Below are 15430 nucleotides of genomic sequence, written 5' to 3' on the forward strand. Positions count from 1 at the left end.
ATTACGTTACATAATATTTATATTGCTGTTCGTCTTTTATTTTTCCCTCTTTGTTGTGTTTTAATTTGTTGGTGTGTTAATTTTTCTAAAAATTGTTCTGATGAGTTATTTTTCTTTTTTGTGTGTGTTTATTTATTATGCAGCGTAATGTCATTTAATTTGATGCTGTTACTACCCTTTTAAAATATAAATGTCAGAGCATGTCTCCACCAAAACCGAATACTGACACTGGCACGCCCCAATTGTGTGTGATTCCATAGTTTACACCTCATATCCTGTAGGCCTACTTTTTCTTGAATTACACACGTTTAGGGTTAAAACAGCCAATCTTCGGATAGGTGGACACGCGCCTTAATATGTTCATTTTTGTGGTTATTTATCCATTCTGTTCTAATTTTGATTTCATTCTGTTGTGAAACCTTTATTTTTCACGATTGTATACACTGGGTGACTACAAATGATATTCTGGATGCAGAGCACAAGAAATTCTGGTGCTTTAGATGAAGTTACCTCTATCAATTACTGCTTTATACGTCGTCAAAGAGAGTTGAAAGCTTGAAAATTAATGGCAACTTTTTGGCAACTTTTGCCACTTTTTGTGGCAACTTTTGGACAAAAAAATGGCAACAAACGCAGATGCTAGTCTTATAGCAATCTCCTAAGAAACCACATTTCTGTTGCTTCTATTTTATTTTCACTGTCTTTAGTGATTGTCCAACATTCACAGAAGGGTAGACCAAACATAGTATTTCAGAACTTTCGTTTAGGTGTTCACTGAGATGTTTCTATTTTTCAGGATTGGGCTCATTTAAAAAAATTGAAACTAGCCTAAGCCATTGTAATTCTCCGTCTTATTTCTGTGGAACATTTGGCATCAGATGTTATCATATATCCTAGATATTTTAACTGTTAGACTTGTTTGATCTTTTCACCTTTGCTAATGAGATTACAACAAGGCTTTGCTGCTTTTAGGATATCACCATGCATTTTGTTTTCTTTACATTCAACACTAATCCTTTACGTTCACTTTCTGTGTTACAACAGTATCTAGAAGCAATTGAAGGTCCTTTTCTGAGCCTGCTATCAAAACTGTGTCATCTGCATACCTGATGTTATTAATCTTTGCTCCATACTTTAAGAAGTACCGTAGGGCATTTTATAAATTAATTAGCATTTTGTTGCTTCAGTTTATGCTTACAGCACCCAGATGAAAAAAAAAAGGTGGCGTTATTCTCCGATCACGTGGCGAGTTTATCTGTCCCCGTTTTATGCACCCTGCACAATTTAGAAAAATTTGATCATTTTTAAAATAATTTCTGCTTATTTTCCTTTATCATTCTTTGTTAAAATTAACAGAATCGCATAATTTCACATTTTTGGGCTCAGTTTCATAATTTCAGAAAGTTTCTTGCATAAAACGACGGGGACAGGTTTATTCTGAGTTGTTGACTGTGTGTGTGTGTGTGGGGGGGGGGGGGGGGGGGGGTATTTTTGCTGCTTAAAAAAAAAGAAAGTTTAGGTCTGTTTGAACGTTTCCAAATACTGAAACAACATTTGATCATTTTCGCCCAAGACAGATAAGGTACGTTTAACTCAGAAAAGTCAAGCCATCAGCGTGCTCGGCTCCGGATGATCAGTTAAGTAAAACTATCAACACAATAATACTCAACAATGAATCATAAATAAATAAAACAAGACGTGTTTTACCTTTGTGGTGACTGGTCATTTTTCATCCAGCGACTGTCTTGAACGGTTACAGACAACATGTATTGTCGCACGGTACTTCTCTCTCTCTCTCTCTCTCTCTCTCTCTCTCTCTCTCTCTCTCTCTCTCTCTCTCTCTCTCTCTCTCTCTCTCTCTCTCTCTCCCTGTGTGTGTTTGAGTGTGTGTGTGTGTGTGTGTGTGTGTGTGAGTATGTGTATACAGTATAAATGTGTGTTGCGCCCGCCCCCCCTCATTCCCCTCCGCTTTCTCAATGCTTCGCGGTAGCCTGTCGGCAACTGCAACAGAACAACTCTTGCACTCAGTCCTAGGCGATCATATGACCGTCTAGACTCAGTCCCTCATGTCATTTCATTTCATATGTTCAACTTTAACGATGTATCGTAATAATCTGCTACAAAGTAAACATGTTCACGAGAAGATCTGTATTTAATGCAAGAGTAAAGCTCACCTTTGAGTGTCTCTCTCTGGCTTTTCCCGTTGATAGCCGCATTAGCCAATGTAGATAGATACGAGTTTATCCAAAAGACATTAGATCTAGATCTACTTTGAAAATCTGCTGAACACACTCCCAGCTCACACTTTATATCGAATCCTTCTTTTTGGCGTTAGAGCAGGTCGCTGCCAATGTCCCTAGGATAGAGTTGTGTTAAATCAAATTTTGTTATTTTTGGCCATTTCCGTGTGGACTTGATCTTCCACATAATACTACAGTGTGTATATAACATTTCGGCTTGGTGTCGTGGATTGTTCATTTTGAGAACTTGTTTGCGACCAACGTAGCCAACTGGTGGAAGGCTCGATCGCCGACGTACAAGTTTCAACGGCACTGGTGTGGTAATATACCGCGGGTATGTACGCAGGCCTACTTTTCCTCCCGATTGGAAAGGCGACTGTTTTGGGTATTTTGGATGCCGTAATATAAGGATGAATTTCCAACTTTAAAAATTTTTTTGTTTGCTTACTTGTTATTTATTAATTAAAAATTTTCTTCTTTTTTTGGTTTAATATTATTTGGGAAAGGGGGGGGGGGGGGGCACAGATCCATTTAATTAATGTACCGTAGCCGTATTCGCTTGAGTGGTGTTGGAAGTTTCTAGTATTGTCACCATAGTGATCTTATTGTTAAATGTGGGAGATATTGAGACAATTCCATTACCATTAGCCTGGATGCCCTTCTCTTGCGAGTATGATTTTAAGTAGTTTGCACTACTACAATCCTGGCATTATGTTTTTCTTTGGAAGTATAAATTTTAACGCTTTTTCGTTCTAACTCATGGGCACGCAAGCAATAGCCCGTACACTAACGTCGTAAGAATTATATTATCATTAATATCATACGCGTGGTTTGCTGCCAGTGTGGTAGACGTTTTATTTGCGTGCGAGGATATCGTGGAACTATTACATAGTGCCTTGACTTTGATGATTAAGTCGGTTGAGGCTCGAGAAGAGCCTATTCTTTGATGTCTTCTTTAACGGGTAAATCAATGTATGGCCTACATAGCTCTCCAATGTCACCTTTTAGAGGCAAAATTTAATTTGTGACAAGAAACTGATTTTATAATGAACTCATATTTTGCACTAAATGTTCTCAAAACATTCGTTCTCTAAAGATGGTGTCAAGATTAGAAAAATGACAAACTGTATTTTGAAAGCGATTTATTTGTTCCTGCTGTAAACCTTTTAAAATCTTTAGAAATCATCTAGAAATCCAGATCTAGATCTACATCTAGATAGATCTAGATCTAGATTCTAGATCTACTTGAATATTTTATGAATATTGATTTTTAAAAAATTTACAGCTAACAGTTAAAAAAGATAAAAAAAATCTTTTAAGACAAATTATATGATAACGTCATGATTCTATGTTTATACCATGAAGCTCATGACATGATAAATTCATTATTCTTGATTTTTATAACAAATTCTATACCGATGATTCAAGATATCTTGTCTAAATTCTTTCGCAATCACCATATCAACATGACCTTTTCATAAAAAGTGGAAAAGATACAACTGACTATCACCATTTCGAAAACTGCGCCCCCCTCTCCTTAAAAGACAAAAAAAAAAAAAAAACCTCACACACCCACTACCCACAGCGGTAAATAATATCAGTGGCGGGTGCTGTGCTTCGAAAATACCCCAACCTGGCAAGTGGCAACCCGACGCTACCGCTTTTGCAGGTTTTCTATTTTTAGCCCTTAGTCCGTTAAATTTTACTCTCTAAACAAACAAAGATATAGATCTAGTCATTATAAAGAACATTAATTTGAGATTTGAAATATATCCAATGTGTAATGAATTGAAATGTATTCCTATATAGTTTCCCCCAATATATTTTAATTTTACTAGAATAATATTATTATTGGGAAAATTGATTCCAGGCCTCCTTTTTGGTCTGGGAATCTACGAGAATCTCGTACTTGCGCGTTTTTGCATATTATTATGACGTAGTTAGCCATCTTTCTTTCTTCCTGTATCGCGTGCTGTGGCCGCCGCATTTTTGCTCAGGCAATTTCTCAACATTTCAAAGAATCTTTCTTCTTGCAGAATTTATTATGGACGGGTAATTGAGTGCATAACATACCATCTGTTTGATATAATTTTTGATCTATCACGATTTGATTTACTTTGTTTTGCTTTGCGAGGCTGCCACGCCGTTTTAGTTTCCTCGAGGAGGGCGCCTGATCTCGATTACAGCCATTTTCAGCCACCACAGGGTGTTTTCTGTCTGTATTGTAGGGTAGATCTATGTCCATGAATTCAACGGACCTGTTCCGTTATCGATGTTGTCACTTTTTTGTGCTTTTCTGTCCCTTTGCATTAGACAGGTCTGTCCCAAATCAGATAATAAAAGAATCTAGCTGTGGTAGATCTACTGCGAACCGTTTTGGAGGACGGCCGGGTCCATGTCCATGCAGTGTCCAACATTTGAAATTTAGCGTTGGGTGGTTGGGTGAAGCGAAGCCACCAGGTTACAGAAGTGTTTTTGGATTGGGTTTTACCTTGTTTGTCCAGAGCAAGGATGTAATGTAATTATATGTTTGATTTGCCTTTTTTGTAGATCTTGTTGAGCATGATAAAGTGGTGTTTCTTCACGGTTTTAGGCGTGGTGTAGGCTGACTGAGTAGACAGGCTACTGTGTCAGACTGTGTGTTTAGATTCACTGTGCACTATGATTTTCCCCAGCCAGCGAGGTCTGCGATCATGAGATGCCGTCTAGATCTAGATCAACATGAAACTACAGCAAGCATCTAGATCTAGAGTGGTGTCGCCGGTACGCGTGCACTTCGTGATCGTTGAACGTATTTTCCGCCATTTCCGGCTTTGTACTTTCGTTTTTAGCTATTCCATTCAAGAAACTATTGACCTATAAAATGGTCTTGCTCATAGTCGCCAGATTTCTTAAACGTTGTGTGCCGAACAGTTTTTCCAACCTAGGGTGTTGTCTTCACTGAGCGTGCATTTCTTCTCAGTGCGTGCATGGGATTCTTCACTGTGCGTGCATCCATATATACACGTTGAAAGCCAAAAGAAGAGGAATCTGATAACATTACTGCATTAAATGACCACACAGGAAGATAACAAGTCACTTTAGAAGCAAAGTAAGGCAATTTTAATTAGAATCTAAACTAATTTAATTTAGGGGGTATAAATAGTTCAATGAAAAAAAATCAAACAGAATTTTTCACAACTAAAATCCACATTTTCCTACTCTTCATCACTCATTCCTCTGATCTTTTCATCTTTCACACAGTCCACATGCCACCATCCATGACATTCTTCAAACTGCAACCAAATAATCTCTAAAATTGAGTCTACTTTTTTTCTTAGTATTCTACTATATATTTCATTGTGCACGCGCAGAGAAAACTCGAGTTTTTTCAGTCTTCACAACGCGTGCACCCCCCCGATCCCGAAACCCGCAATACAACTTGGCATAGAACTCGATAAAAGGTCACGTGAAACACTCAAGGAAGGAGTAGGCACATTTTTTAAGCTAGGGGGCGCGCACAGTCTATTTGAACCAATCAGAGGCAAATAGGTCATAAAAACTAGTTCACAGGTCAGCGTTGAATGTCAACTTGCCACAGCTGATAAAAACACTCTCGATGATCCCTTGTCGGCAAACGAGTGATGGAAGTAAACAAAAATGGCTGCTGCACACACTGACGCATTCAATCAAACGCAAAAACGCAATTTGAGGCTAAAAACAAAGGAAAACAAAAGTGCACGCACCGAGAAGGCGCACGCGCAGGGGCTACACCACTCTAGATCTAATCTAAATCTAGATCTAGATATCTAGCACAACATGCCGTTAAACGTAGAAGACGCATCTTTCTGATTGGCTTCTAATTTTAGTGACGGAGTGATTATTCTCATCCAGGGTTAGGATAAACTGAATATTTTTCTCACCTGGGGTGAGAATAAAATTGATACTGTTGGGTGAGAATAACGGCAGCCTACTATTCTCACCTGGTTTTTTCGTTTCGGGCTTCATAGGGCCCATGTTACTGAGCGCTCCGGTGTCAAAACTCGCCTCCCCCTCTCATTCCACTGAGCTGAGCGCAGGAGGCGACATCCGCAATCTTCATTTAGATCTAGGCAAGCCTCGAAACTAGATCAATGATTTATGTCTGTCTGTCTAGACCTAGGCCAGGCCATAGATCTAGAAGAGCCTAGGTTTACCCTGAGCTGAGAGAGAGGGCTGAAAATTTCCGAAAGGCCACCTCTATTCTCACCCGGGATGAGAATAGTGCAGGCTAGTCTTTTGGCTATTCTCACCCGGTGCGCGTTCACCGTTATAGCCTAGATCTAGGCCAACAAATTTTGCGTTCACCCTAAACCACAGAATTCTACACTGTGATAACAGAAAAATTGTAGAATTCTGTGCCGTGAACAAACGTTCCATTACAACTGTAGCCTACTAAAAGCGTACAATTTTGTATGTGGGCAGTGGAGAGAGAGAGAAAGACAGAGAGAGGAGTAGCGCGAGAACTTCCGGTCAAAACAAAATGGCGACCCGCGTAGTTCGGCTCGATTCGAAAAGTTAAATAGCCGTAGCATCTTTGTAGACAACCAAATTAATTTACTTTTGTGTTTTAACATCAGTTTTTAACTTTGTTTTGGTCAATTTGATCATCCACACCGATAGACAGTATTCAGAAAGAGACAGAGAGAGAGAGGGGGGGAGGAGTAGATCTTGCGAGAACTTCCGGGCAAAACAAAATGACGACCCGCGTAGTTCGGCTCGATTCAAACATTGAAATAGCCATAGCATCTTTGAAGACGATCAAATTAGCTTACTTTTGTGCTATAACGTAATTTTTTCTTGGCTTTTATCAGTTTGATCATCCACACCGATAGACTATTCCAAAATGAGGAAAAGCAGGTCTTGTTTCGCACCGGGTGAGAATAGCCTACGCTGGCAAGTCTCACCCGGGGTGAGAGGTAGATCGTTTTTCTATTCTCACCCCGGATGAGAATAGCCACTTCCTTTCCGAAATCACAAAACGAGTTCCCCTACTGGGTCTGTATACTTTGTGTCTTTGTTCCCGGTTACTGAGTCTGTATACACTCCCTTTATTTTCACCCCGGGTGAGAATAACGACAGCCTTTTAGTAGCAATGCCAATCGCCCGCTGCGCCTTGGGCCGGAAATCGGCTTCCGCGCGAGGGGTAATTTTTGGGCCGCTCGGAATCAGAAGTGACTCTTCTAAGTATAGTTACGGGAATACTCCCGGACGAAAATAAATGAAACTCGGCAACCAACCAGAGGAAAGGTTAAACTAACGACATGCCAACGTACAATCCCGAACGATTACTAGAACCGGAGATATTGCCGTGTTAGTGCGAATTTCCTGTGTGGTTCGAAAACTAAGCGGAGCTGCGGGTTGATCAGCGACCACACAAACGCTCCACATGCCCTCTTTATTGCTGTAAAATTTCAGATCTCTGCGTTTAGTAGATTTTACTAGCAATGCCAATCGCCGCTGCGTCTTGGGCTGGGAATCGGCCTCCGCGCGAGGGGTAATTTTTGGGCTGCTCGGAATCAGAAGTGACTCTCTTCTAAGTATAGATATAGTTACGGGAAAACTCTTGGACGAAAATAAATGAAACTCGGCAACCAACCAGAGGAAAGGTTAAACCAACGACATGCCAGCGTAGAATCCCGAACGATTACTAAAACCGGAGATATTGCCGTGTTTGTGCGAATTTCCTCTGCGGGTTGATCGCCGACCACACAAGCGCCCATGTCTTCTTTATTGCTGTAAAATTTCACATCTCTGCGTTTAGTAGATTTTACGTACCAACTCAAAATTACCACCCATCCATTGATAAAACACTATATCTGGAAACTAGATCGCGCATTCCAAACGCGAGGTGATTGGCTGCCTATAACCAAATAGGTCACCAATGACTACATCGCAGGTTTTTCCGATAGCGCTTTACTGGGTTTTAGGAGTGACGCGTCGCGGTAAAAAAGTCACGCAATTCAACAAATTTCACGCAAATATCAGTCTTTAAGATCCAAAGTAATAAAGACATTGAAAAGGTGATAGCAGAACTAGATTCTGCACTAAAGATCACATAAAGATGCCAAATTTCATTCATATGCTCCAATTCATTACTGACTTATGAACAGTTTTTCCTCAAAGTACATCAAAACATGTCCCACATTTTGGCGATTTTGTCCTATATGAAGGTCCTCCATTTTGCAAACAAAAATCCCAATTTTTAAAAAATTTGTCAATGGATTTTTAAAATTTAAAAACCTTAGTTCTTAGAATTTATTCTATTTTCATTCAGCCCATTTTAAAGCAATTTGGATGAAAATTTAATTTTTCATTGTCATTGCTACTTTTAGTAATGTGATGCCATCACTTCCAGGGATACCCACAGACTATTTTAAGAAGGCCGTGGAGGTACCGCATGGAATGGCGTGTTTTCGGTAACATTTCGGATTTCCTAGATCTAGTACTTGGACATGATGGAAGATTGGGTATCCCGAAGATCGCTGATGCTCAGAACAGTAAGATTAAGAGCGCTGATGCTTGAAATTGAAACACGGTAAACGCAAAGACAATAAACCGCATGAAAATTACCGTAAAGACGCTGGAGGATTAGATCTAGATCTACTCACCCCCCACCCCCCCTCCCGCATTCTTCATTACTAATATACATTTTAAAAACGAAGTGTATACAGTAACCGGGAACAGAGTCATGAAGTATACAGACCCGGGAGGGGAACTCTTTTGTGATAAGGGTCCCCAATTATGCGGCAAGTGGTAATATAGTCTACTACAGATTTTTTAGGATTTTAGCCCAGGCAATGTTGGCAGGTATGCAAAGGGCACTGTAGCATGGTCGTGATGACCTAAAAACCCAGTAAGAGTCAGTTGGTTGTTGGCAGTCGAAGGGTGAGGACGTATAAAAGTGAGTAGGGGAGCTCGGAAAGGAAGAATAGCGGGCCACTAGGCACCAGGGGCGCCATAGCGGTGGTCCGGTAAAGTGCAATCTTTCCCAAAAATTTAGATCTAGTAGCCATCGTTTCTACATGATAATATTGTAGTTCTGATTGAATTGTGGAAGCTTTCTCAGTTTCTTGATATAAACCTCCTAGGATTTAAACTCCTTTTTTATGATGTATTATTCCGATCAATATTGTGTAGATCTAGATTAGATCTAACAATTGTTTTGACATTGTTTGCACAAACGTAGACTAGACGTAGTCTTGTTCATCTCTCATAATCACAATCATTTGAGTTTTGAGTTTGCAGAGATGCCAACCGGTACGATTTTACGTATTTTAGTACGATTTTTTGCCGAAAATACGTGAATACGACTTTTCCTGAAAAAATACGCATCCTGGAATGCGAAAAATACGAGATCGTTTGGGCGAGTAAACCTAATTATCTCAGGTCCCCTCTTTTGTCAAAATAGTATCAGTATCGCGGAACTGGAATTTTTGAAACCAAGTCCGATAAGTCCAGTAAGTTCATTTTTGGCGGTCGCAATTGTGATATTATATTCGTTTAGCCTTTCCTCCTCCGAGAGTACGTTTCACTTTCACTCGAACAGGCGGCGATAGCGGCAGACGGAAGTGTATGTGACACCGAGGCTTGATCGGGAAAATCAAGATCTACTTTCGGTTTCGGTACCACCGAGAAGTTTGCCAGTGGTAGACTGATAACGCAACTTATTTCTGACATGCAGGTTTTGCAGTGTAAACGCTGTGTTGCCGTGCAAATAAAATTTCTTGAACTCGTCTCTGTGCTGTCACTTCTAGGAAAAAAAGAAAAGAAAATACAAGCGTCGTCCGAGTTTTAGATTGTCGGGCTCACCATCGTGACCGGTCAATGAACCTGCGCGCATTCGCATCACGTATTAATGCGACATCGTATGATCAAAGACCGTGTTTGGTGGGAGTAACGGCGTTGCCAAGTATAGGACTACGGGAAGGGATTATTAATTTTTTTGTATGCCGGGGGGGGGGGTGTGAAGGCAACACCAGAGGACAAAGACTTGGGAGCAAATTTCAGAATTTTGATTAGAGCTTTCTGCAAAGCGCGCGTTGGTGCAGGCCGTGTGCGGAATCGGGACCTTTCATACTTTGCAAGTCTGTGTTATTGAAATAAAATGTTCACGTGTCATTGGGTGGGTGATAGTAAATTATACCTACAGTGTATGTTGAAGCTTTCTGTTCAAGACTGGCAGATTTTCAGTGTCACTGCATCTTGCCCTCCCACAGGTGTTACAACTCTCACACTGCGTGGGTCTACTTGAGCCATTCAAGTTATTGCTCTTCTCTGAGTCTGTCAGTTCATATGAATCATGACACCCAGACTGGTTCTTGATAGTCGAAATTCTTGTTCTAGGCCCTTCTGAACGCTCAAAACAGGATTAATTTTTTATAATAATAACTAGAGGAAAATATTATAACAGACTGAAATACTTAAGTCAAACAAGACGTCAGTACGACACTGAACACTGACATGTTGTTGACTGGATACATGTTTATTGTATGCGTGTGTGCTCCATTTTTCGAGCTGGTGAGCTAGTAAATTTTTTCCAGGAAATATTGCTGGACACTTTACTAGTTGGTTGGTCGGTCGGTCGTGTGGAATACACATTTTCCCCCGAAAATACACATTTTCATATTTCCCAATACTCATTTCGGTTTTCTGTGGTTGGCATCTCTGAGTTTGAGCAAGTAAGTCGAAAGAGGCTTGGATAACAATAACAAGTATAAGCAGTATTTCCTCTCCGCAGTGTCGTCATACAATAGATTCTAGGTCTACCTAAAAATATTGTCTTTAAGTTAGGCCTAGAGAACGTACATGCTGTTTCGCTAGGCCTAATGTTCAGTGCGTCCAAGCGCGGCATCGAATCCCGGTCCCGGAAGGTTTTTTTTTCTTCTCCTGAGCCTAAAATTTAAAAATAAAAATAGACTCACAGACCAAGGAAACCCACCATTGAACTTTAACCAGGCCTGAATTGGTAAAAGGAAAAGTATAGGCTATACTAAGGCCTACTTTGTACAGAGCTCCTCTTGGGGACAAAACCAGAATGTGCATGCTTCACCACTAGATCTAGATCTACAAAGCAACAAGTTATAATTATGGGGAAAATTTGTTGGTCAGTCGAGACACATGTACACTCACATGGAAAAGTAAAAAAATACCAAACATAAAGGCTGGATTGTACTTTACCGGACCACCCGTAGGGGCCTGTGGTAACTACGCACTCATAGTTCTCTACGCGCTGACAAGCAGTTCCGCGGGCAAGGCTGTGAGATGCCTTTTTCTCTATAATTTTGTCAAGTTTGAGATTTAGGTCTAGATCTACTTGAAACAGTTAATCTGACGGTTTTAATGTCCTTGGCTAGATGTAGTAGGTTTGTACTTCTCCAGCAAAAAATATGCATGGCGATGTGGCAGTAAAATTTTAGACAAGGTTACATATTTTATGCTCACTCATTAAAATTGCCACTCGGGTTAATTTTTTTTTAGAGGGAGATAGGGTCCCATTTCTACGTCTTCTCTCTCAATCTGAGGTCTTTTCCCTTATTTTCTACTTCTTAATATTACATGGTTTAGTTTTAGTATTTTAGCATTGCATACTTTATTTTCCCATGAGTGAAAGGCACCCTGGCAACCGGGCAACCATCTTATGATAACAAATCGGTGTCTCTAGCACTGCTAGAGATGATCGTTATTACGGTTATGGGGTAGCCTAGTTTTCTAAGTGTAATTTTCTGGGTTTTATTTTCAGTTCAGGGCAAATGAAAATCTTGCCAAGAAACTCAGGCTATTTTTGGAATTACAGTCTTGCCACAAGCGTAGAAAGTTGTGCTCTGGTACTTTTTTCAAATTGATTTCTCGCCCATTGCTTTAGTCTTCTGCTTTGTGTAGACACTGATTTATATAATTTATGATTGGGATGTTTGGTTGCAAGGGGGGTCTTTCTATTAAAATTTCTGGTGTTTTTTTATTTCAGAGATCTATACAACAGCTCCGGCATGAAGGTCAGTATTCCTGTACACAGTAGTTGTTTTGATTCGATAAAAGTCTGGAACAAATATTGTTGTTATTATGGAAGCCTATATCATTATTATTAACCACGGCATTACTTTTTCTCATAAGTCTCTACTTCTGTGACTTTCAGGTAGCAAGACTCAGCAGTAGCTCCCCGGCTTCGGTCATGTGGGGGCGTGATTGATTTTTTAAGATGTGTTATGTGTAGAGGAAAAAAAAAGGTAGCATCTATTGCCACCGAGTGGCGCAGTGGCAATATTGACACCAGTGTCAATTGCTACTGAGTGAAGTGGTGTCAAGTCTGAAAACAATGCTCTATCTTTAGCTTTCTATTCATAATGTGTCAGGAACACATGACATGAAAAAGTTAGATCTAACCCCCTCTCATTAGATCCAGATCTACTTAAGTCATTTTGAGTAGTAACACACATTCCTGGGTTCGAAAGGAAATAGTATAGATTCTAGGTCAATTTCTGAATGTTTTGTACTACAAAATGGTATTCAAAACTATAAACTTTTTTTTATCAGGTAATCGTTTTGCACAAATTCAAGTTCATGAAAGACTTTGTGAACAGGAAAATGGAAGTCTTGTTTCCTGGCTCTCCTTTCGAGCTCCTCACGTCTAAGTGGGTCAATTTGTTCTCTAATTTCATTGGACGAACATCTAGAGCTACCAACCTGTAAAACCAACACGGGCGATTCTAGAAGTAGGCCACAAACGAACACAAACTCAAGCAGAAATGCGCTTATATATATCGGGGAACATAAATACGGGGTTTATGGAGAGGGAGGGAGAGACACACACAGAGAGGCGTGTGTAAGCGGAAGTTCATGAACGCAGAACATGGAGCACACATAGGCTAGATCTACTCATTAACGCAAAAGAGCTCCAATTTACTCGGTGGCATTGACACTACCAACCACCACCACCCCCACCCCCACACAAAAACAAAAACAGACAAAAAACTGGGCAGACAGCATACTGATTTGTGCCAAGACTAGCAGTGAGTGAAGTGCCTGGTTATTTGTGGACATGTGATACGTATAGTATAGGCTTACTAAAACTGATAGTGATTCTTCCTCTCCTCCATGTTTATGGGTTTACTTCTTTCCTCATTTAGTTAAGTATCAAAGTAGGGTTTTCTTTTCCACAAAAGACATTTGTTATAAATCTAGAGTTTGAACTTTCAGTTATTGGAGATATGTGTAGTTGCTTTTGTTGAATTATCATTTTGTTGCATCAAGTGAAAAAAAATCTATGAAGGATAGATCTATGCCTCTTTTTAACAAGGTAAATATTTGATTTTCAGCGTGGTCCTGATGACATGCAGGTTGCTGATGGAATGGGAGACTCAAATGATGCCAAAAAGGTTTGTGGACTGAGTAAATGAATTTGATTGCCCCTTTCATTGTGGAAGTCAGATAAGAGGAAATTAGAAATTGTCCCTGTCCTTGATCTTGGCTTTGATCTTTGTTAAAGTCAGTTTTATTAGAATGATACTTGTACCCTGCGAGTATGATAATGGGTTGTCCTTACTCACACAAGTAAACATTACACAGGGTGCACAATTCTTGAAATGGTTTCAACAATAACTTACAATAGTACTTTCATCAGTTAGCATGCTAATCTTCTAGTGTAGACTTCATTAAGCACCTTTGAAAATAATAGTGTTGATAGTCCCAACTATAACATTTCACCATCTTTTGACAGTTAAAGAAAATATTTAACATAAACAGTATTAATTTGTTTACTCTTGTGTTTACGACTGCTTTTAATAAAAGATATACTTTGTCTACGTAGGCCAAGTTTGACAATGGAAACCCACCATCTCGAGTCGTTCATATCAGAAGCCTGCCGAATGATGCTGCAGAAACTGATGTTGTACAACTGGGCATGCCTTTTGGCAAAATGACAAATGTACTTGTGTTGAAGCAGAAGAACCAGGTATCATTTCTTAGTATGCTTGATTGTTTGTCCTGTTCTAATTGTCTGGGAATAGGTTCTTGTTTCCTTAGAAGCACAATTTTGAAGTGTTTTTGAGGGAGCCCGAAGATAACTTCATTTAACCCTGTATGTAAACTCATGCTAAGTTTTTTTCCTTTAAAAGAAACAAAAATGTGGGAACCTTGAAATGAGGAATATGATGTAGAAATGGTTTAATTTTGTTATCCTTCGTTTTGCTTATATGACTATCACAGACCTGCCACTCATCCAGATTCAATCAGGATGTCCTGATTTTTTGCCTCAAATCTCAAGCATCCTGATTTTTTGGTGCCACCTGTTGCACTGGATTTTTCTAAAGATTTACTCTGTCCCGTAAAGCGCGCATTTAAAACTTGTCAGCACGAACTCGGAGCACTATTTTCCGAAATATGAATGCCGGATTTAGTAGTTGACATGCTCCAAGTTGTGTTGGATCTTTGATCAATTTGGCATTCCGACTTGGGACATTCTCGAGACCTACTTTCGATTTCGTTTCCACTCAGAATTCTCAGATGATGGCCTGATAACTGTTTCAACTGTGATATATATACATATAAATGATCAATACTATTCCTAATTCTGTTGTTAGTTTCAAAACAAGCTTTGTCCAAGTTCTGGTTTGTTGGGACTCCCCAAGACCCATCATTAAAACTGCTTCAGTTGGTGTTTGCATCTCATGACCTTGGTGTGTGAGTTTTGCATGTGCTGGGAACCTTCTGTTGATGGGGTCAACTTAAAGTTCATGCACACTGGTTGAAACGTCTTTTGTGACTTCGTGGAGAGGAGGGGGTGTAGACACTTGGGCTAGGAGTCCTTGGCGGGGTACTTCGGGATTTCAAGAAAAAAATGCTCGCACAAGCGCGCACACTCGAAGGGCATATACGTGGATAATTATGGGCACCTATGTAAAATGTTAGCTTGGCAGTCACCCTGGTGATATGTCTTTGATCCGATTCTTTTCACCAAATCGCGATTTATGTCCCCCTGAGATCCTGATTTTTAGATTTCATAGGGTGGCAGGTCTGCTATCTTGAATTGAAATAAAACTGTGTATGCTGTAAGTCAGCTATTTTCTATGTTAAAACTCAAGGAATTTATTATAATCTTATCTGTACATATTTTTAGCTCCTAGTTAATGCTTGTTTCATCCCTCGAGATACTGTTTTTGACTGGTCAGTAGTAG

At 39.8% G+C, this 15430-nt stretch overlaps 1 protein-coding gene across 2 annotated transcripts in view; it reads left to right on the plus strand.

Annotated features, from left to right (window-relative positions):
* Window positions 1-4152: 4152 nt before the first annotated feature.
* The window catches only part of LOC101858729 (polypyrimidine tract-binding protein 3), a 32971-nt gene continuing 21693 nt past the window's right edge, over window positions 4153-15430 (plus strand). Inside the window, exons 1-4 of one of the 2 annotated variants that reach the window (XM_005105885.3) lie at window positions 4153-4292; window positions 12226-12253; window positions 13574-13633; window positions 14065-14208. In XM_005105885.3, coding sequence (XP_005105942.1) covers window positions 4285-4292; window positions 12226-12253; window positions 13574-13633; window positions 14065-14208 — 240 coding nt within the window. In that variant the 5' untranslated portion in view covers window positions 4153-4284. The remainder of the gene's footprint in view (window positions 4293-12225; window positions 12254-13573; window positions 13634-14064; window positions 14209-15430) is intronic. The other variant, XM_005105886.2, reaches the window with a different exon arrangement.

The sequence above is a fragment of the Aplysia californica genome, unplaced genomic scaffold (assembly GCF_000002075.1).
Source record: "Aplysia californica isolate F4 #8 unplaced genomic scaffold, AplCal3.0 scaffold00499, whole genome shotgun sequence".
NCBI classification, from domain to species: domain Eukaryota; kingdom Metazoa; phylum Mollusca; class Gastropoda; order Aplysiida; family Aplysiidae; genus Aplysia; species Aplysia californica.